This window comes from Aethina tumida, chromosome 2 (assembly GCF_024364675.1).
Source record: "Aethina tumida isolate Nest 87 chromosome 2, icAetTumi1.1, whole genome shotgun sequence".
NCBI classification, from domain to species: Eukaryota; Metazoa; Arthropoda; class Insecta; order Coleoptera; family Nitidulidae; genus Aethina; species Aethina tumida.
The window spans coordinates 17,224,104-17,238,422 of record NC_065436.1 but is presented as its reverse complement, the minus strand read 5'-3'; the positions used below and the strand labels follow the sequence as shown (position 1 = coordinate 17,238,422).

General features: G+C 26.3%; 1 protein-coding gene across 5 annotated transcripts in view; it reads left to right on the top strand.

Moving 5' to 3' along the window:
* LOC109606627 (FH1/FH2 domain-containing protein 3) overlaps nt 1-14,319 on the top strand; it is an 88,132-nt gene that overhangs the window by 20,088 nt on the left and 53,725 nt on the right. Inside the window, exon 1 of one of the 5 annotated variants that reach the window (XM_049963660.1) lies at nt 1,215-1,556. The exons of 3 other annotated variants lie outside the window; for them this stretch is intronic. In XM_049963660.1, coding sequence (XP_049819617.1) covers nt 1,392-1,556 — 165 coding nt within the window. In that variant the 5' untranslated portion in view covers nt 1,215-1,391. Of the gene's footprint in view, nt 1-1,214; nt 1,557-14,319 lie in introns of those variants that run through there. One more of the 5 variants, XM_049963662.1, reaches the window with a different exon arrangement.

Sequence of the window (14,319 nt, the reverse complement as noted above, 5' to 3'; positions counted from 1 at the left end):
CTGCGAGGTAATCAATTTCCCATTAATATTACACAAAAGTTACGCCAAAAGAACAACTTCACTCATCTATTTCGCTCAAAAATCGCATATTAATCTACGACTTTCTTTTTTTTGGACCATAATTGAAGAAAACTAATTTCATCTCACTGACCTTCTTCAACCCAGACGTAAATAACAAACTCGGACGCACAAATTCCCAGAGTTTGATATTTATTAGACCGACCAATTAAACTGGACACCGGCGAATAATGAACTCTTCTTTGGCATCGTTGTTAATGAAAAAAAAACCCGCAAAGTCACTTAAATTTTTAACAGAAACATAATTGTGGTCAAGTCGACCATTTGAAGATATGCAAATTTTCGGTTACGTTGAACCGGTGCTATCTGCCCAAACGTCATTTACCAGAGCTTGTTTTAATATTAAAGCATTACATTTATTTCTAATAAATAATTATTTTTTATGATTATGAACAAAGGAATAAATAATGTTTTTTATAATTAAAATGCATTTCATTAATATAAACTATGCGTGGGTGGGTGGATGTCTCGTAAAGGCCATGTATGGCAATATTAGAATATTCAGATACCAAATAATAATTAATAATTTTTAATTTGCAAGTGGTCTTAAACCTGTTATCACAGTGGTGCCTGAAATATTATTAGCATGTTAATATAAACATGTTTGTACCATAAAAAATAAATGTGTGAAATGTAAAACTACAATCTAAGCTGCATATATAATCTTGTTTTTCAAACGTATTAATGAATAATTTAAATATCGTTAACAATAAATAAATGCCGCCCGCGAACAATAAATTCTTATTTGAAAAATAAATCACACCGAATGAGAGATCACTGAACTTTCCTTTTAGTATTTATTGTTTAATTTGCTACTGTGGATTGTCTATATTTTTAATTTAGTTTCTGGAGAGTCAAAATTGATATTATAATCATTTTAATTTATTCAGTTCTCTAAAACATGTCCTGGGGTTTTTGGTTTTGGTAAAATTTTAATGAGGATCACGGGAATTAAGCAAACAATTTCATCTGTCAACACGAGTTATCACCATATCACCATAGGCAGTAAATTAAGCCACAAACTAATATTTGGATGAATGTCGGTACGACTTACGTTACGTTCAAAGAACGTAACCGTTTCGGAGCCGAGACCGGGTCGTACATCAAGGCCATTCATAATTTTTAAAAGGCCATTTTCCACAGCAGATCCACCTGTCCAACATGTGACCAGCAGCGATCCCGCGACCGAGACTAGGAAGGAAACGCCTCAACGTTGATCGGGTTGAACTGCTAACGATAAAAATTAAAATTATTGTCCTGGTGCGAGTGCATTGTATCGCCGCTATTGGTGAAAAGTGTGTGCGGCAGGAACGATGTCGCTGACATGCAGAGTTCAGTACCTGAACGACATTGATCCGTTCTCTTACACCACTAACTTCCCGGACCCGGCCCGCCCCCCGTTGCACACTTTCAGCGTCACTTTACCGCTCATCAACCAGCTGGCCGCCGTCCACCGGTTACTCAAGTCGCCACACAGGGTAAGAGATTTATTCATTCGTCTGCGGACTACCAACACGAAATTAAATCTCGACCGTCATATGCTTGGTGCAAGTGAACACTTCGTTTCGTGCCAAAGATCAAAGGTTTATTTATAAATTATTATTTTTTAATGCGATTTAACGTAATCTTATAATAAAATTAAATGGGCTGCTTATTTTCACACCTGCTAATTCTTTTATGGGAGTTTAAACACAGGACTTTTAAGTAAGGGTCGGGCTTAAAATTCCTCCACCGACCTCGCCATCTGCCATCCACAAAGCTTAGGCCGTATCACCTTAGTATCGATGTTTTTTATTTGTTTTACTTAATTAAATTATCACTTAATGTATTAGTATTATTTTAGTTTCTTTTATGAATTGAAATATACAGTACAAAAAGAGTTTGATACATCTGAATCTTGAAAGAGATATCATGTGCAATAGAGACAGTAAATCTCCCACTGTGGGACAGACTTCTACTGTCTCTGTCATGCACAATGTCTCTCTCTAAATTGATTCGACTCAAATGCTTTTCCTACTGTATATCTAAATGCCTAATTTATGAAAACAATCAATTTTATTTTAAATATTGAGTGGTCAACATTGAGAATCTACAATTTATCTGTAAATAATGGAGTATATGTTAATTTTATTTTGATATTAATGTATTCGTCTTATACTTGTTTTCTTAATTAATACCATTTACAATGAATATAGAAATTAAATAAATATTTATGATAAATTTGTATAAATTAAATTATGACTGTGTATAACAAGTTTTAGCTTTTTAAAACTATTGCTAATCAGCATCCCAGCTCTACCCTTAAAATGTTCCTGGTGTTTCATACGAATCTTCAAACGCTTATGTTAAAAATCCAATTATTTTAATTCTATAGTTCTATAATTCAAACATTCTTCATATTTTAATTATAGAGTAATAACTAATATAGTTATAAACTAACCATATCAATTTCCTGATCTAAACTTCATCGAAAACTTATAGGAGGTAGTGAACAACAAAATAAGACACAAAGAGTATAATAATCAGCAACAAATATTCACGGTTCTGGAGGAGGCCTGACAAGATATAGATCCAAATTTTATTAATCACCTGTTGCTTTCCATGAAACATAGGTATTTGGAAATTATTCATAATAAAGGGAATTTTATAATATATTAGTGTAGAATTAATTAAAATACTAAATTACAAATTATTTGTGGTAATTACACTTTCAATAGCATAATCACTACTTTTTGCCGGTACAAAACAAATAATCATCAGTAAAATTAGTTTTTTTTTGTTGTTTAACTATGTAATTGTTGAATTTATAAATTAAAGATAATTTTTAATATATATTTATTTGAACATAATGACAAGAGCAAAAATTGTTTGAATTTTAAAAAGTTTTGTACATACACACACACATATATATATATATATATATATATATATATGGAAACTTCCAATTCGGAATATTTTAAAAAATGACTGATATTTTTTATAAATTAGTTTTATATGTATACTTCGTTGAAATAGGTAGGTAAACGTTTAGTAGAGTCCGTATTTGTTAATTTCAATACCAGTGTTAATTAGCTATTTAACAGATAGTAAATAATAGGAAAAAAATTATTACTATTTTATTATATATCGTATTATTTTTAAAACATTCTCATTTTATCATCATTTTCTAATGAACGTTCAGATATATTTTACTAGTTTTGTTATGTTATAAAATGTATACATTGTTTTCATTTATGTTTATCAAATTAGAAAGGAATATCCAATAATATTTTTATAAATTATTTTAATATTGATTTACTGATGTGTGAGTCAACATTTGTTTCTTTCAATCCTAAAGTTAATTAGTATTTAATGTATTTTAACAGATAATCAAAAATACGATAAAAAATATAAGAGAAGGGTGTTAAATTAACTTGTAATAAGATTAATTATATAAAATTTAGATAAATTAACAAATTCAATATTATTATTTATTACATAGAGTGATTATCACTCAAATTATCTTATAAGAATTATATTCATCCATTTTCTAAAATTATAAGTTCATATGACCAAAGGTATTCTTGGAAAATTAAAATAATTAATTTCTTATACATAATCAAACAAGATTAAATGACCCAACTCAGGATGTTGAGATAAATATCATTACTTATCACTGAAAACACTTAATCAAGCATTACTTTGGTGAATTATGTAAATAAAAAATTTTCAAAGTGACTATTTGTCCATTTCAGTGTCAGTTAATTAGTATGTTCCTATTTTTTAGTAAAAGAAATTCTAGAAAAAAATCGCATTATCTAAAATTATCAAAAAGTACATATAATTTACTACTAAAAATATAAATATAAGGGAATAGTGTTAAAAATTAACTTATAAGAAGATTAATTATATAAAGTATAGGAAAATTTATAAATTCAATAATATTATTTATTATATAGAGTGATTATCTCTCATATTATCTTATAAGAATTATATCCATCTAAAATTATTAGTTCATATGACCTAGGGTATTCTTGGAAAATTAAAATAATTAATTTCTTATACATTATCAAACAAGATTAAATCACCCAACTCATGACGTTGAGATAAGTCTCATTATGTACCACTGAAAAGACTTAATCCAGCATTACTTTGGTGAATAGTGTAAATAAAAAATTTTTAAAGTGAGTATTGTCCATTTCAGTGACTGTAAATTAGTATTTTCCTGTTAAAAAAAAGATTAAAAAAAGAAAGTCTAGAAAAAATCGCACTATCTAAAATTAACAAAATGTGCATATAATTTACTTCGGAGAATTAGTAAAAATATTTATTATAGCTGATATTGGAAGATTATTATCACATTTCTCCATTATTTTTTTAGTGAAAGTTCAGATCCATTATCTTATCTTTTTTATTGTTACAAAAATTTATACGTTCCATTCCTTTTGTTTTTATGAAATTCCAAATTAGAAAAGAGTATCGAAAATTTATTATTTTAATATGTATAATTAATTATGTTGGAAAAGTTAAATACTGTTATCTATTGATTTTGTTAATGGAAGAATTATCATATCCAATAAACGTCAAGATTAAAATAAATAAAAGTTAAATCCACATTCAATTTTCGTCAGTAATTCAGTGTTTCAAATTTAAATGGGCCACACTATGTATATGTAACATACTTGCACATTGTTTAATTTAGATTATATATTTATTTTCTAAATAAAATTAATTTTAAAGATAGTGTGTATGTATAAGGCAAAGGTAAATAAGATAGAAATAACCTTGGAAACAAGAAAGATAAGAACAAAATTATATGAGAAGATTAATTAAAGAAAATTTAGGTCAATTTTATAATAATGATAATAATATTTTTTATTATACAGAGGTGAATTTATTTAATAAAATTATAAAAGTAATCAGATCTAATGTTCTAGGTATTCTTTAAAAAACAAAATAATTAATTTTTAATGTTTCTAAAAAGAAAAAATAATTTCAACTTGGAATGTTGAGAATAAAGCCACTGGAAGAACTTCCAAAATTATTTTGGTGAAATAGGTAACCATTTTTCAATGTCAGAGTTGATGAACATTTAATTTACTTTGCAGACTTTACGAACATTTGTTATGGCAGATATTCGAAAATTATCTTAATTCATCATTTTTTGTGAAAGTTTAAAAACATTTTATTAATTTCTTATTGTTATCAAATTTAAACATTATCCTTATTATAATTTACACAATATTAAATTAAAAAAATACTATTTTAATATACATGATCTTGTTGGAAAAAGTCTGTTATAGATTATTTATTGATATTCTTTATGGAAAAATTATCATATCCAATAAATGACAAAATTAAAAGACGTGTAAAGAGTAAAACCTTCCATTTTCCAAATTAAATTTACTACACTATATGTATTTATATTCTTCGATTTAGATTATATATTTATTTATTAGTAGATTGACTATGCATAAGATAGATTTAAGTTAGGTAGAAATAACCTTGAGATGACTGGAGACAAGAATAAACTTGTACGATGACTAATTGTACTTAATATTCTTTATTATACTGAGGCAATTATGCTTCAAATTCTGCTATAAAATTGTATATAACCATTTTATAAAAATAATTAGATTTTAAGTATTAGATATATTGGGAAAACTAAAATAAATAATTTCTAATACGTCCCCAAACAAGAACAAAAAAAACCCACTCGGAACATCGAGATATATCGCCACTAAAAGACCAGTATATTTGTGGACCCAATGTTAGAAGTACTCATTGTTTAAGTGCTACATAAAGGCAAAGGAGTCAACAACAAGAAGAGAAGTTATTTAATGTATTACAGATATAATACTGATACATTTCGTCGTATTTATTTCACTCCACAACGCGGAAATAAAGAGACACCTAATTTTGACACAGCAATAAATTAAAACTATTTAAATTGTGCGTCCGCGTTTAAAAATAGCCACTAAAACAGGTGCTTGTGCATCCTTAAATCTTTCCGTGTGCGCCTCTCTTCCATAATATTTCAAAACAATGGTAATTTATTTGAAACATTAAGCCTCATTATCCGTATTATGCATTTTAAAGTTTTTATATTGGACAAGTTTAGTCAGGAATGACCACTTAAGTGGGCTGTACATTGCAATAAATAATTTTACCTGGAATGTAAATATTTAAGTGGATGAACACCGCTGGAGAATGCTGTTTTTAGAACTTGTGCAGAATGCGTATTATAAAATTATCTCCATTATTCCGCTAATTATCCTCGACGTTAAGAACTGGATTGTTTTAACTATATATTGTTTTCAATAGTCCGGTGCCGGAGGTGGGCTCACAGCTTGACCATGTAAAATAGACAATCCTACACTTTTTAAAATTCTTAAAACTTAATATTGGTTGTTCACGCTTGAATTTTGGAAATATAAGAATTATGTTGTCCATTATGTTTCGTGTAACTGTAAACTAACTAACAGCGCCTCAAATTTTCTATATATGTTTCAATGATAGATCAAATCATATTTTTCCTTTTCATTTTTAACAATATGATTAATTTTAATGGTGGCCCACCTAATCTTCTTAAGCGGTATTAAAATCTATAATCAATTAACTGGTAGTTATAATCACTTGTCTAACAAAATTTAGGTTCGTTAACTATAAAAAAATGACCGTTTAATTTATTATATAATTTGTTTATTTCAGGTCTGCCATATAATTAATGTATCTTGTGCACCAGGGTTAGCTACCTTGAACACACTAAATAAAAACTCGTTTTATCGCTAAGTTCGTTAAATTAGTTTTTTATGGCCAGTCTATTTTCTCATCTATTATGCCGGAGCTTTTAAGCGTACCAACTTCCAGAACATCCTTGTTAATTTTGCACATCTAAATGCGTGGTTATTTTAAAACATTTCAATTCGCTATTGTCATGATTTCTGTCTGGCAATTTGACAGCAATTACTTTTGTATTGTTTTAATACATTTATCATCTTTTTTAAAATTTCACTAAACAATCCACCATATGGCTATGTTTATTAATATACATGATATCTACTTGGGATATTTAGCTAAACAATCGTTTTTTCTTCTATTCTTTTTGCGTCAGGTGAAATCTATGTTAATGAATTACAGTTGGGAATCATTAGCATCGGTAAATATCTTTACAGACAGTAATTGTACTTATGAAATGTAATAAATTAAACAACAGGATAATTAATTATATTTTTATGTTTTTTGTAAATTAACTTGAACATTACCTTACTTACACCACACTCAAAATATACAGGTTAATAAATTTTAATACGTAACTCACAATATTTGCTTTACAATATCCAAATTTTTTCCAAAACTAGCGAATTAAATTTAATATGCAGATCTATAAATAACTAATATATAAATTAATTGATGTATACAAAATCTTAAAGGCGCCATAAATTATGCAAATTTATTAAAATTTAAATTTGTATTTTCTATTCTTTTCACAAAATTTGCAATTTAATTGGTAATTTTTAAAGCCAGTTAAATTAAGTTGCCTCATCCATTTTTTATCACAATCACAGTAAAACTTTATATTTATAAAAATTAATTATTTAAATTACAATGATAAAAAAAAATTCCAAAGAAATTACATTAAAATATTAATTTTTGTACTATAAAATGAATTAACAGGATAATTAATTAGATTTTTTTAAGATTTTGTAAATTTACTAGTATTTACATATTATATTTAAAATATCAAGGTTAATAAATTTTAAAACGTGGTTTGTGAAAGAAAAATATTTACTTTACTGTATCAAAATTTTATCTATGAACTTAAAAACTAAAAACATAAGTTTAATATGCAAATTTATAAATTACTATTAAATATATTAAGGAAAATATAAATGTATATTTTTAGTTCTATTGAAAAATTTTTCATATTCTACTCATATTTTAGTTTACCTTATTCATTCTTTTTTTGTTACAAGCACAATTTTTAAAACTTTATATTTATATAAAATTATTTATTCCAAATCAAGAATTTATATTATAATGGTGGAACTAATGTTTCCAAAGAATTAACATTTAAACTAATTTTTATAGACACGAAATTGTACTTATGAAATAATTTAAACAATGGGATAATTAATTTTAAGATTTTGTATATTATTTTAAATTTACATTACTTACATTATATTTAAATCAGGGCTAATAAACATTAAAACGTAAGTGTGGTTTGTCAAAGAGAAATATTTGCTTTACTGTATCAAAATTTTATCTATGGACTTAAAAACCAAAAACATAAGTTTCATATGCAAATTTATAAACAATTATTAAATAATTTAATGAAAATATAAATGTATATTGTCAGTTTCTTTGACAAATTTTGAAATTTCGTATTCCACTCATATTTTAATTTAGCTTCTTCATTCTTCTTTATTAGAAACTCAATTTTTAAAACTTTATATTTATAAAAAAATTAATTATTCCAAATCAAAGATTTATATTATAATGATGGGATTAAAATTTCCAAAGAATTAATATTGAAGCTAATTTTTATAGATAAGGAACCGTAGTTATAAAATATAATAAGTTAAACAATAGCATAATTAATTTAACGTTTTTGTAATTTATTTTAAAAATTACATTACTTACATTATATTTATAGGCTAATAAATCTTAAAACGTAAGTGTGGTTTGTCAAAGAAAAATAATTGCTTCAATGTATCAAAATTTTATCTATGGACTTAAAAACCAAAAACATAAGTTTAATAGGCAAATTTATAAACAACTATTAAATAAATTATTGAAAATATAAATGTATATTTTCAGTCCTTTTGACAGATTTTGGAATTTCATTGATAATAACAATTTTTGAATAAAATTCCTCATTCATTTTTTATAACTTTATCTGATTTTTAAATTATGATAATGATACTAAAATTTCCGAAGAAATAATACTTAACATATCTTTTTAGACTGTAATTGTTCAGTAAAATGTAATAAAATAAACAATAAACATAATTACTTATGTAATGTATACTTACTTACATTATATTGTATATGCTAGTTACTTACATTATAGATAATCAATTTTAATATATAACTCTATATATATATATATATATATATATATATATATATATATATATATATATATATAGTTTAATTTTATACATAGTTTTTAAAATTGAATATTGAATCAATAAGAAAAATAAGAAATAAAACAACTTTTTTTGTTTCAAAACCTGTTTTTTCTTAATTCCCCCCAAACAACTAAAAAATATATATTAAAAATTTTATTTGTACCTTAAAAAATTTGAATTATTTGTTAAAATTTTAATTTATGGGCATATAAAATAAACATAATTTATCATTGAATCTAGACATCGTCGCCTGGTTTATGAAAGCATTTCTTGTAACAACAGTCCAATAATGGTCTGTTAAATCTCTTACTTCCTTTGTTAAATATCGTAGTAAAACTTCTCACTGTGCTCATCATATACAGCACCACAATTTTAAGGAAAATAATCCAGATGAGAAAAAACGAAATAAATGTTCAACAACAAATTACACTCTGAGTTATAGTAGTATAAAAGTAGCAGCTACTTTTTTATAGTTTTCTGTTGCGTATGTTTCCCAAAAAAAATGTTGCACTCATTTGAGAGGCACAGAGCATGAAATCTTTTAGAAGATCTGGGTAGGTACCCACAAATATTCCCTTCTTAATTTTAGAGTCACTTAGTCTAAGTAAACATCAAGTAACTACCTAAACTAACAATAAAGACGTCCTTCATTGTTTATGGCCATAATAATAATAATGATCCGGCAAACACTCTAATTTTTCAATAATATAGGATTTATGTTGTATTTGTTTAAACTCCTTATAAAGTACTTCTAGCATAGTAAATCTGGCTATTTGTCATTTAATGGTCGAATTTCCCCACACAATAAGCAAAGATAAATAAATAATTATCATTATTAACATGGATATATAAAAACGGAGCCGACTACGACTTTTGCAAGACAGAATGTTAATTAGTATGCATAATAAAATTAGTAAAATTTTACTATTTTGGCCTCTGTTTCTAACAATTTAATATGAAGTCCATTCGGCAACATCGGAAATTCGTTTCTCAATTGACAGTCAACAAAACATTAATTAAACGACGGGTCCACGTGGAATTTACCAACGCAAACCAAACTGTAACAAAAACCATCCATTGCGTCGTGATCTATGGTGGGTCGTGACAGATCGAACGGAAGATGAATAAAACGCTGATAAAACCCTGTTACAAATGAAAGCTTTCTACCGGGATGGCTTCATCAGAAAAGTGGTATTAACTGCACGAACCGTGGGACCAAAAGGACCGGAAAAAACTATTCAAAATGAAGTGTGGTGTGTTCAACCAGAGCGCCTCGATGCATCTCATTATGTATTCCAGCTACGAGATTCACTGATTGTTGGAAGTTAAATTTGTGTTGGTTTTTTTTTTTTATTCGGATAAATACGTACGTGTAGCATACTTATCATGAAATTGACCGCCGCGGCGCGTTTCGTCACATGCACGTCACATTTCGTTCCTTCAGATGTCCATGTTGAAGGAGAATAATATAAATGTACTGCTAGATAAGGTCACGTGTTACATAGCCGTCCAACCTACGTCATTAAATACGATGTGCTGTGGCTTCACTGATTTTGTCAAAGATGGTTTTTTCTTTGTTTGGGAACGTTTAGATTGAGTCAGTTTTAAAAAGGCAAATAGCTGTATACCTACTTTGACTAGAGATTGACATGAACGGTGTGGCGCCATTCTTTCTTGATATTCCAACGTTATAAATGTTTACCCACAGAAGGTAAGAAGACAATATAATATATGATATCAGCTTCCCGCAAGTAATGACAAATGAATGTAAATAAAATGTTTTTACTATTTTCATAATTTTTGAAGTGAAAACTTCTTTAGCAGAGTTGGGCACATTTTGGTAGGGGAAAATCTTATGGGTTCACGTCACCGACATGCTTGTCCTTCTTTTGTTAATAAATTCAGACAAAAGAAAAAAGTTGTTGATATGGCTGGTAACTTCGGTTGAAATCAGATAAAATTGTACTAATGCAATGGTTTCGTTAAAGGCTTCCATCTAAGCTGGAAATGAGTTTGAGGCTAATATCTATTACTGTTTTGAAAGTGAAGGGTTCATAGAGGAGAATGCTGTCTGAAAGGAATTTCTATATAGAAATATTCGAATTTTTCAGGATCATCTTTATTTCTGATGTACTTTCAAGGAAAAAATCAGCGCCCAATATTCTTATCACCTCAATTTCGTCGAAAAATAATTACAATCGAAGGAGAGATGTTTATTAAGCAAAAGTAAAACACACTTGTTTTTTATACCGTCAACAAAAGTGTGTAAACTGCAAATTAACCTTTCCTAACAAATGATAATAGATTTAATGTATTTTTAGAAGTGAAAACTCCTTCAGTCGCGTTGGGCACTTTTTGGTAGGGAAATATTATGCGTTCGCGTCATTGACATGCTCATGACTGGCGCATGCGCAGTGTGCTATGCGCCTTAGACACTTTTTGGATTGGTGAAATCTCGTGCGTTCGCGTCACCGACATGCTTATACCAGTATATCTGTAGCTATACAGTTGACGTATAGTGCTGTGTATATCTTATAAGTGAAATTGAATGGATTTAGTGAAAAATTTATTTAAATATGTCCAATGATCGAAAACTCAGTACTACAAAACATAAAACGACAATCGATGCCGCTTTTACGTGATACTTAGATAAATTTGAATCAAACATTTTCATTTCTTACTTTAATTACCATAAGCCTATTGTATCTTTTTTTAGAACAAAATGAAATAATTGAAGTACAAAAAGTCTAAGTATTGTTGTAATTAATGATGACAATGATGCAAACAATTAAAATAATGTTAAAAATCAAGTACATTGAAATTTAAGTAAATACAAATATTATCCATAAATAATATGATTGTATATTAATTGTTATTTCAATTGAATTGTCTTTATATTTTGTCACGATCTTGTATAGCCCGTAATATATTTAAATAATAAAAACCATATAAACATGCATAAAATTGTAACTCGGAGTGTCAATAAATGTGAAAACCAGATTGATGTTGATAAATTTAATTCAAACATTATGAAATTTCAAATTTTAATAATAAAGGTTCTAAGTTTTCACTTCTATCAGAAGTCTTTCTGATATCTGCCAACTTTAAATTTTCTTTTCATGTAGCTATAAATAATTATTACATAAAAAATGATGCGATTATATTTATAAAGAGCTTCTTCCTTTAAAGGTGTTAATTGAATTATTTACGAACTTTGAATCTTGTGATTCGCTAATAAATCATACAAACAAGACTTACTCCTAATGACAAAATTTAAGTTTACTTTTTAAAAGTCATATCTAATATAATAGTTATAAAATGTGTCATTAAAAAAATCAAATTTCTATTCCACAGACATGTACAAGATTATTATAGTGCACTAAACATTTCGTAATGTAACTTAATTGCGGCTGTACCACATAATAACTCGAACCCATAGAATTAATGATAGAATCATCTGGGGTCAGTAAATGCGCCTCCGGGTACAATTCGAAGGGAAACTCGCCGGCATTCTAGAAGTCGTTGCGCCAACCGAAGCTGCAAAACCGCACCAGATCGTCCTACTCCCACGTCGGTTTATAATTAATAATGTGCCATTGTTTATTTATACCTGAAACAGTCGTAATCATTTAGGTTATTTACGATATAATATTATTTGTTGTGTGAGGTGCATTTTCAACTTGCACTTCTCATATTTCTACGACAATGCTTCAGAATCGCACACCATGGGAATTGCCGTAAATAGTACCATTGTACGTGTAAATGGAGTTTATTTATTACATGGAGAAAAGAAAGAGTTATTATTAATCGTGAACAATGAGAAAAGTGATATCTTTATGACAGATCCAATGTATTTGTAAACAACATTGCTCTGCAGTAAATAGTAAATTATTGAATTCCAAGAATTGAAATACTGATCTTAATTTTTTATAATTAATGAGAAAATCATGACTTACACGAGTTAACAATTAATTTTAATAAGTGACTTAAACATTAGATTTTTTACGTTCCACCACAAAATATAAATAAACGCTTATGAAATATAAATTTACGACTGATGTAATTTCTCGAATTATTTACTTGGAGATGACTACCATTTTTTTTATAAAAATCAAAGTCACAATAATATTTCTTCTTCCAAATTTTATTATATATTTATTAAATTCTATTAATTAATCAAATTAATTTTACTTATTGTTTTTACCTATGTTTAAAATTCCGTTTATAATTGTTAATTATTGATAATTGAATTTTTTTTTATACAAAAATAATTCAAAATAATATTTCTTCTTCCAAATTTAATTATATTTTTATTAATTTCTAATAATTAATCAAGTTAATTTTATTTATTGTTTTACACATATTTAAAATTCCATTTTTTAATTGTTAATTATTGATAATTAAAAAATTTCTTGATAATAATTAAGTCAAAATTTTTTAAATTTAATTATATTTTAATTAAATTCTATTAATTAAGTTCCGTTTATAATTGCTAATTATTGTTTTGATTTTTTTTTGTTAAAACTTAAGTCAAAATAATATTTCTTCTTATAAATTTAATTATATTTTTATTAAATTCTATTAATTAATCAAAATAATTTTACTGATTTTTTTTTACATATGTTTAAAATTCCATTAATAATTGTTAATTATTGTCAAAATAATATTTCTTCTTCCAAATTTTATTATATTTTTATTAATTTCTATTAATTAATCAAGTTAATTTTATTTTTTGCTTTATATATATTTAAAATTTCACTTATAATTGTTAATTATTGATAATTCCAAATTTTTTGATATAATTCCGTTTATAATTGCTAATTATTGATTTGAATTTTTTTTTGTTAAAATATAAGTCAAAATAATATTTCTTATAAATTTAAATATATTTTTATTAAATTCTATTAATTAATCAAAATAATTTTACTAATTTTTTTACATATGTTTATGTTTTATATGTCCATTTATAATTGTTAATTATTGATAATTAAAATTTTTTATACAAATATAAGTCAAAATAATATTTCTTCTTCCAAATTTTATTATATTTTTATTAATTTCTATTAATAAATCAAGTTAATTTTACTTATTGCTTTACATATATTTAAAATTTCACTTGTAATTGTTA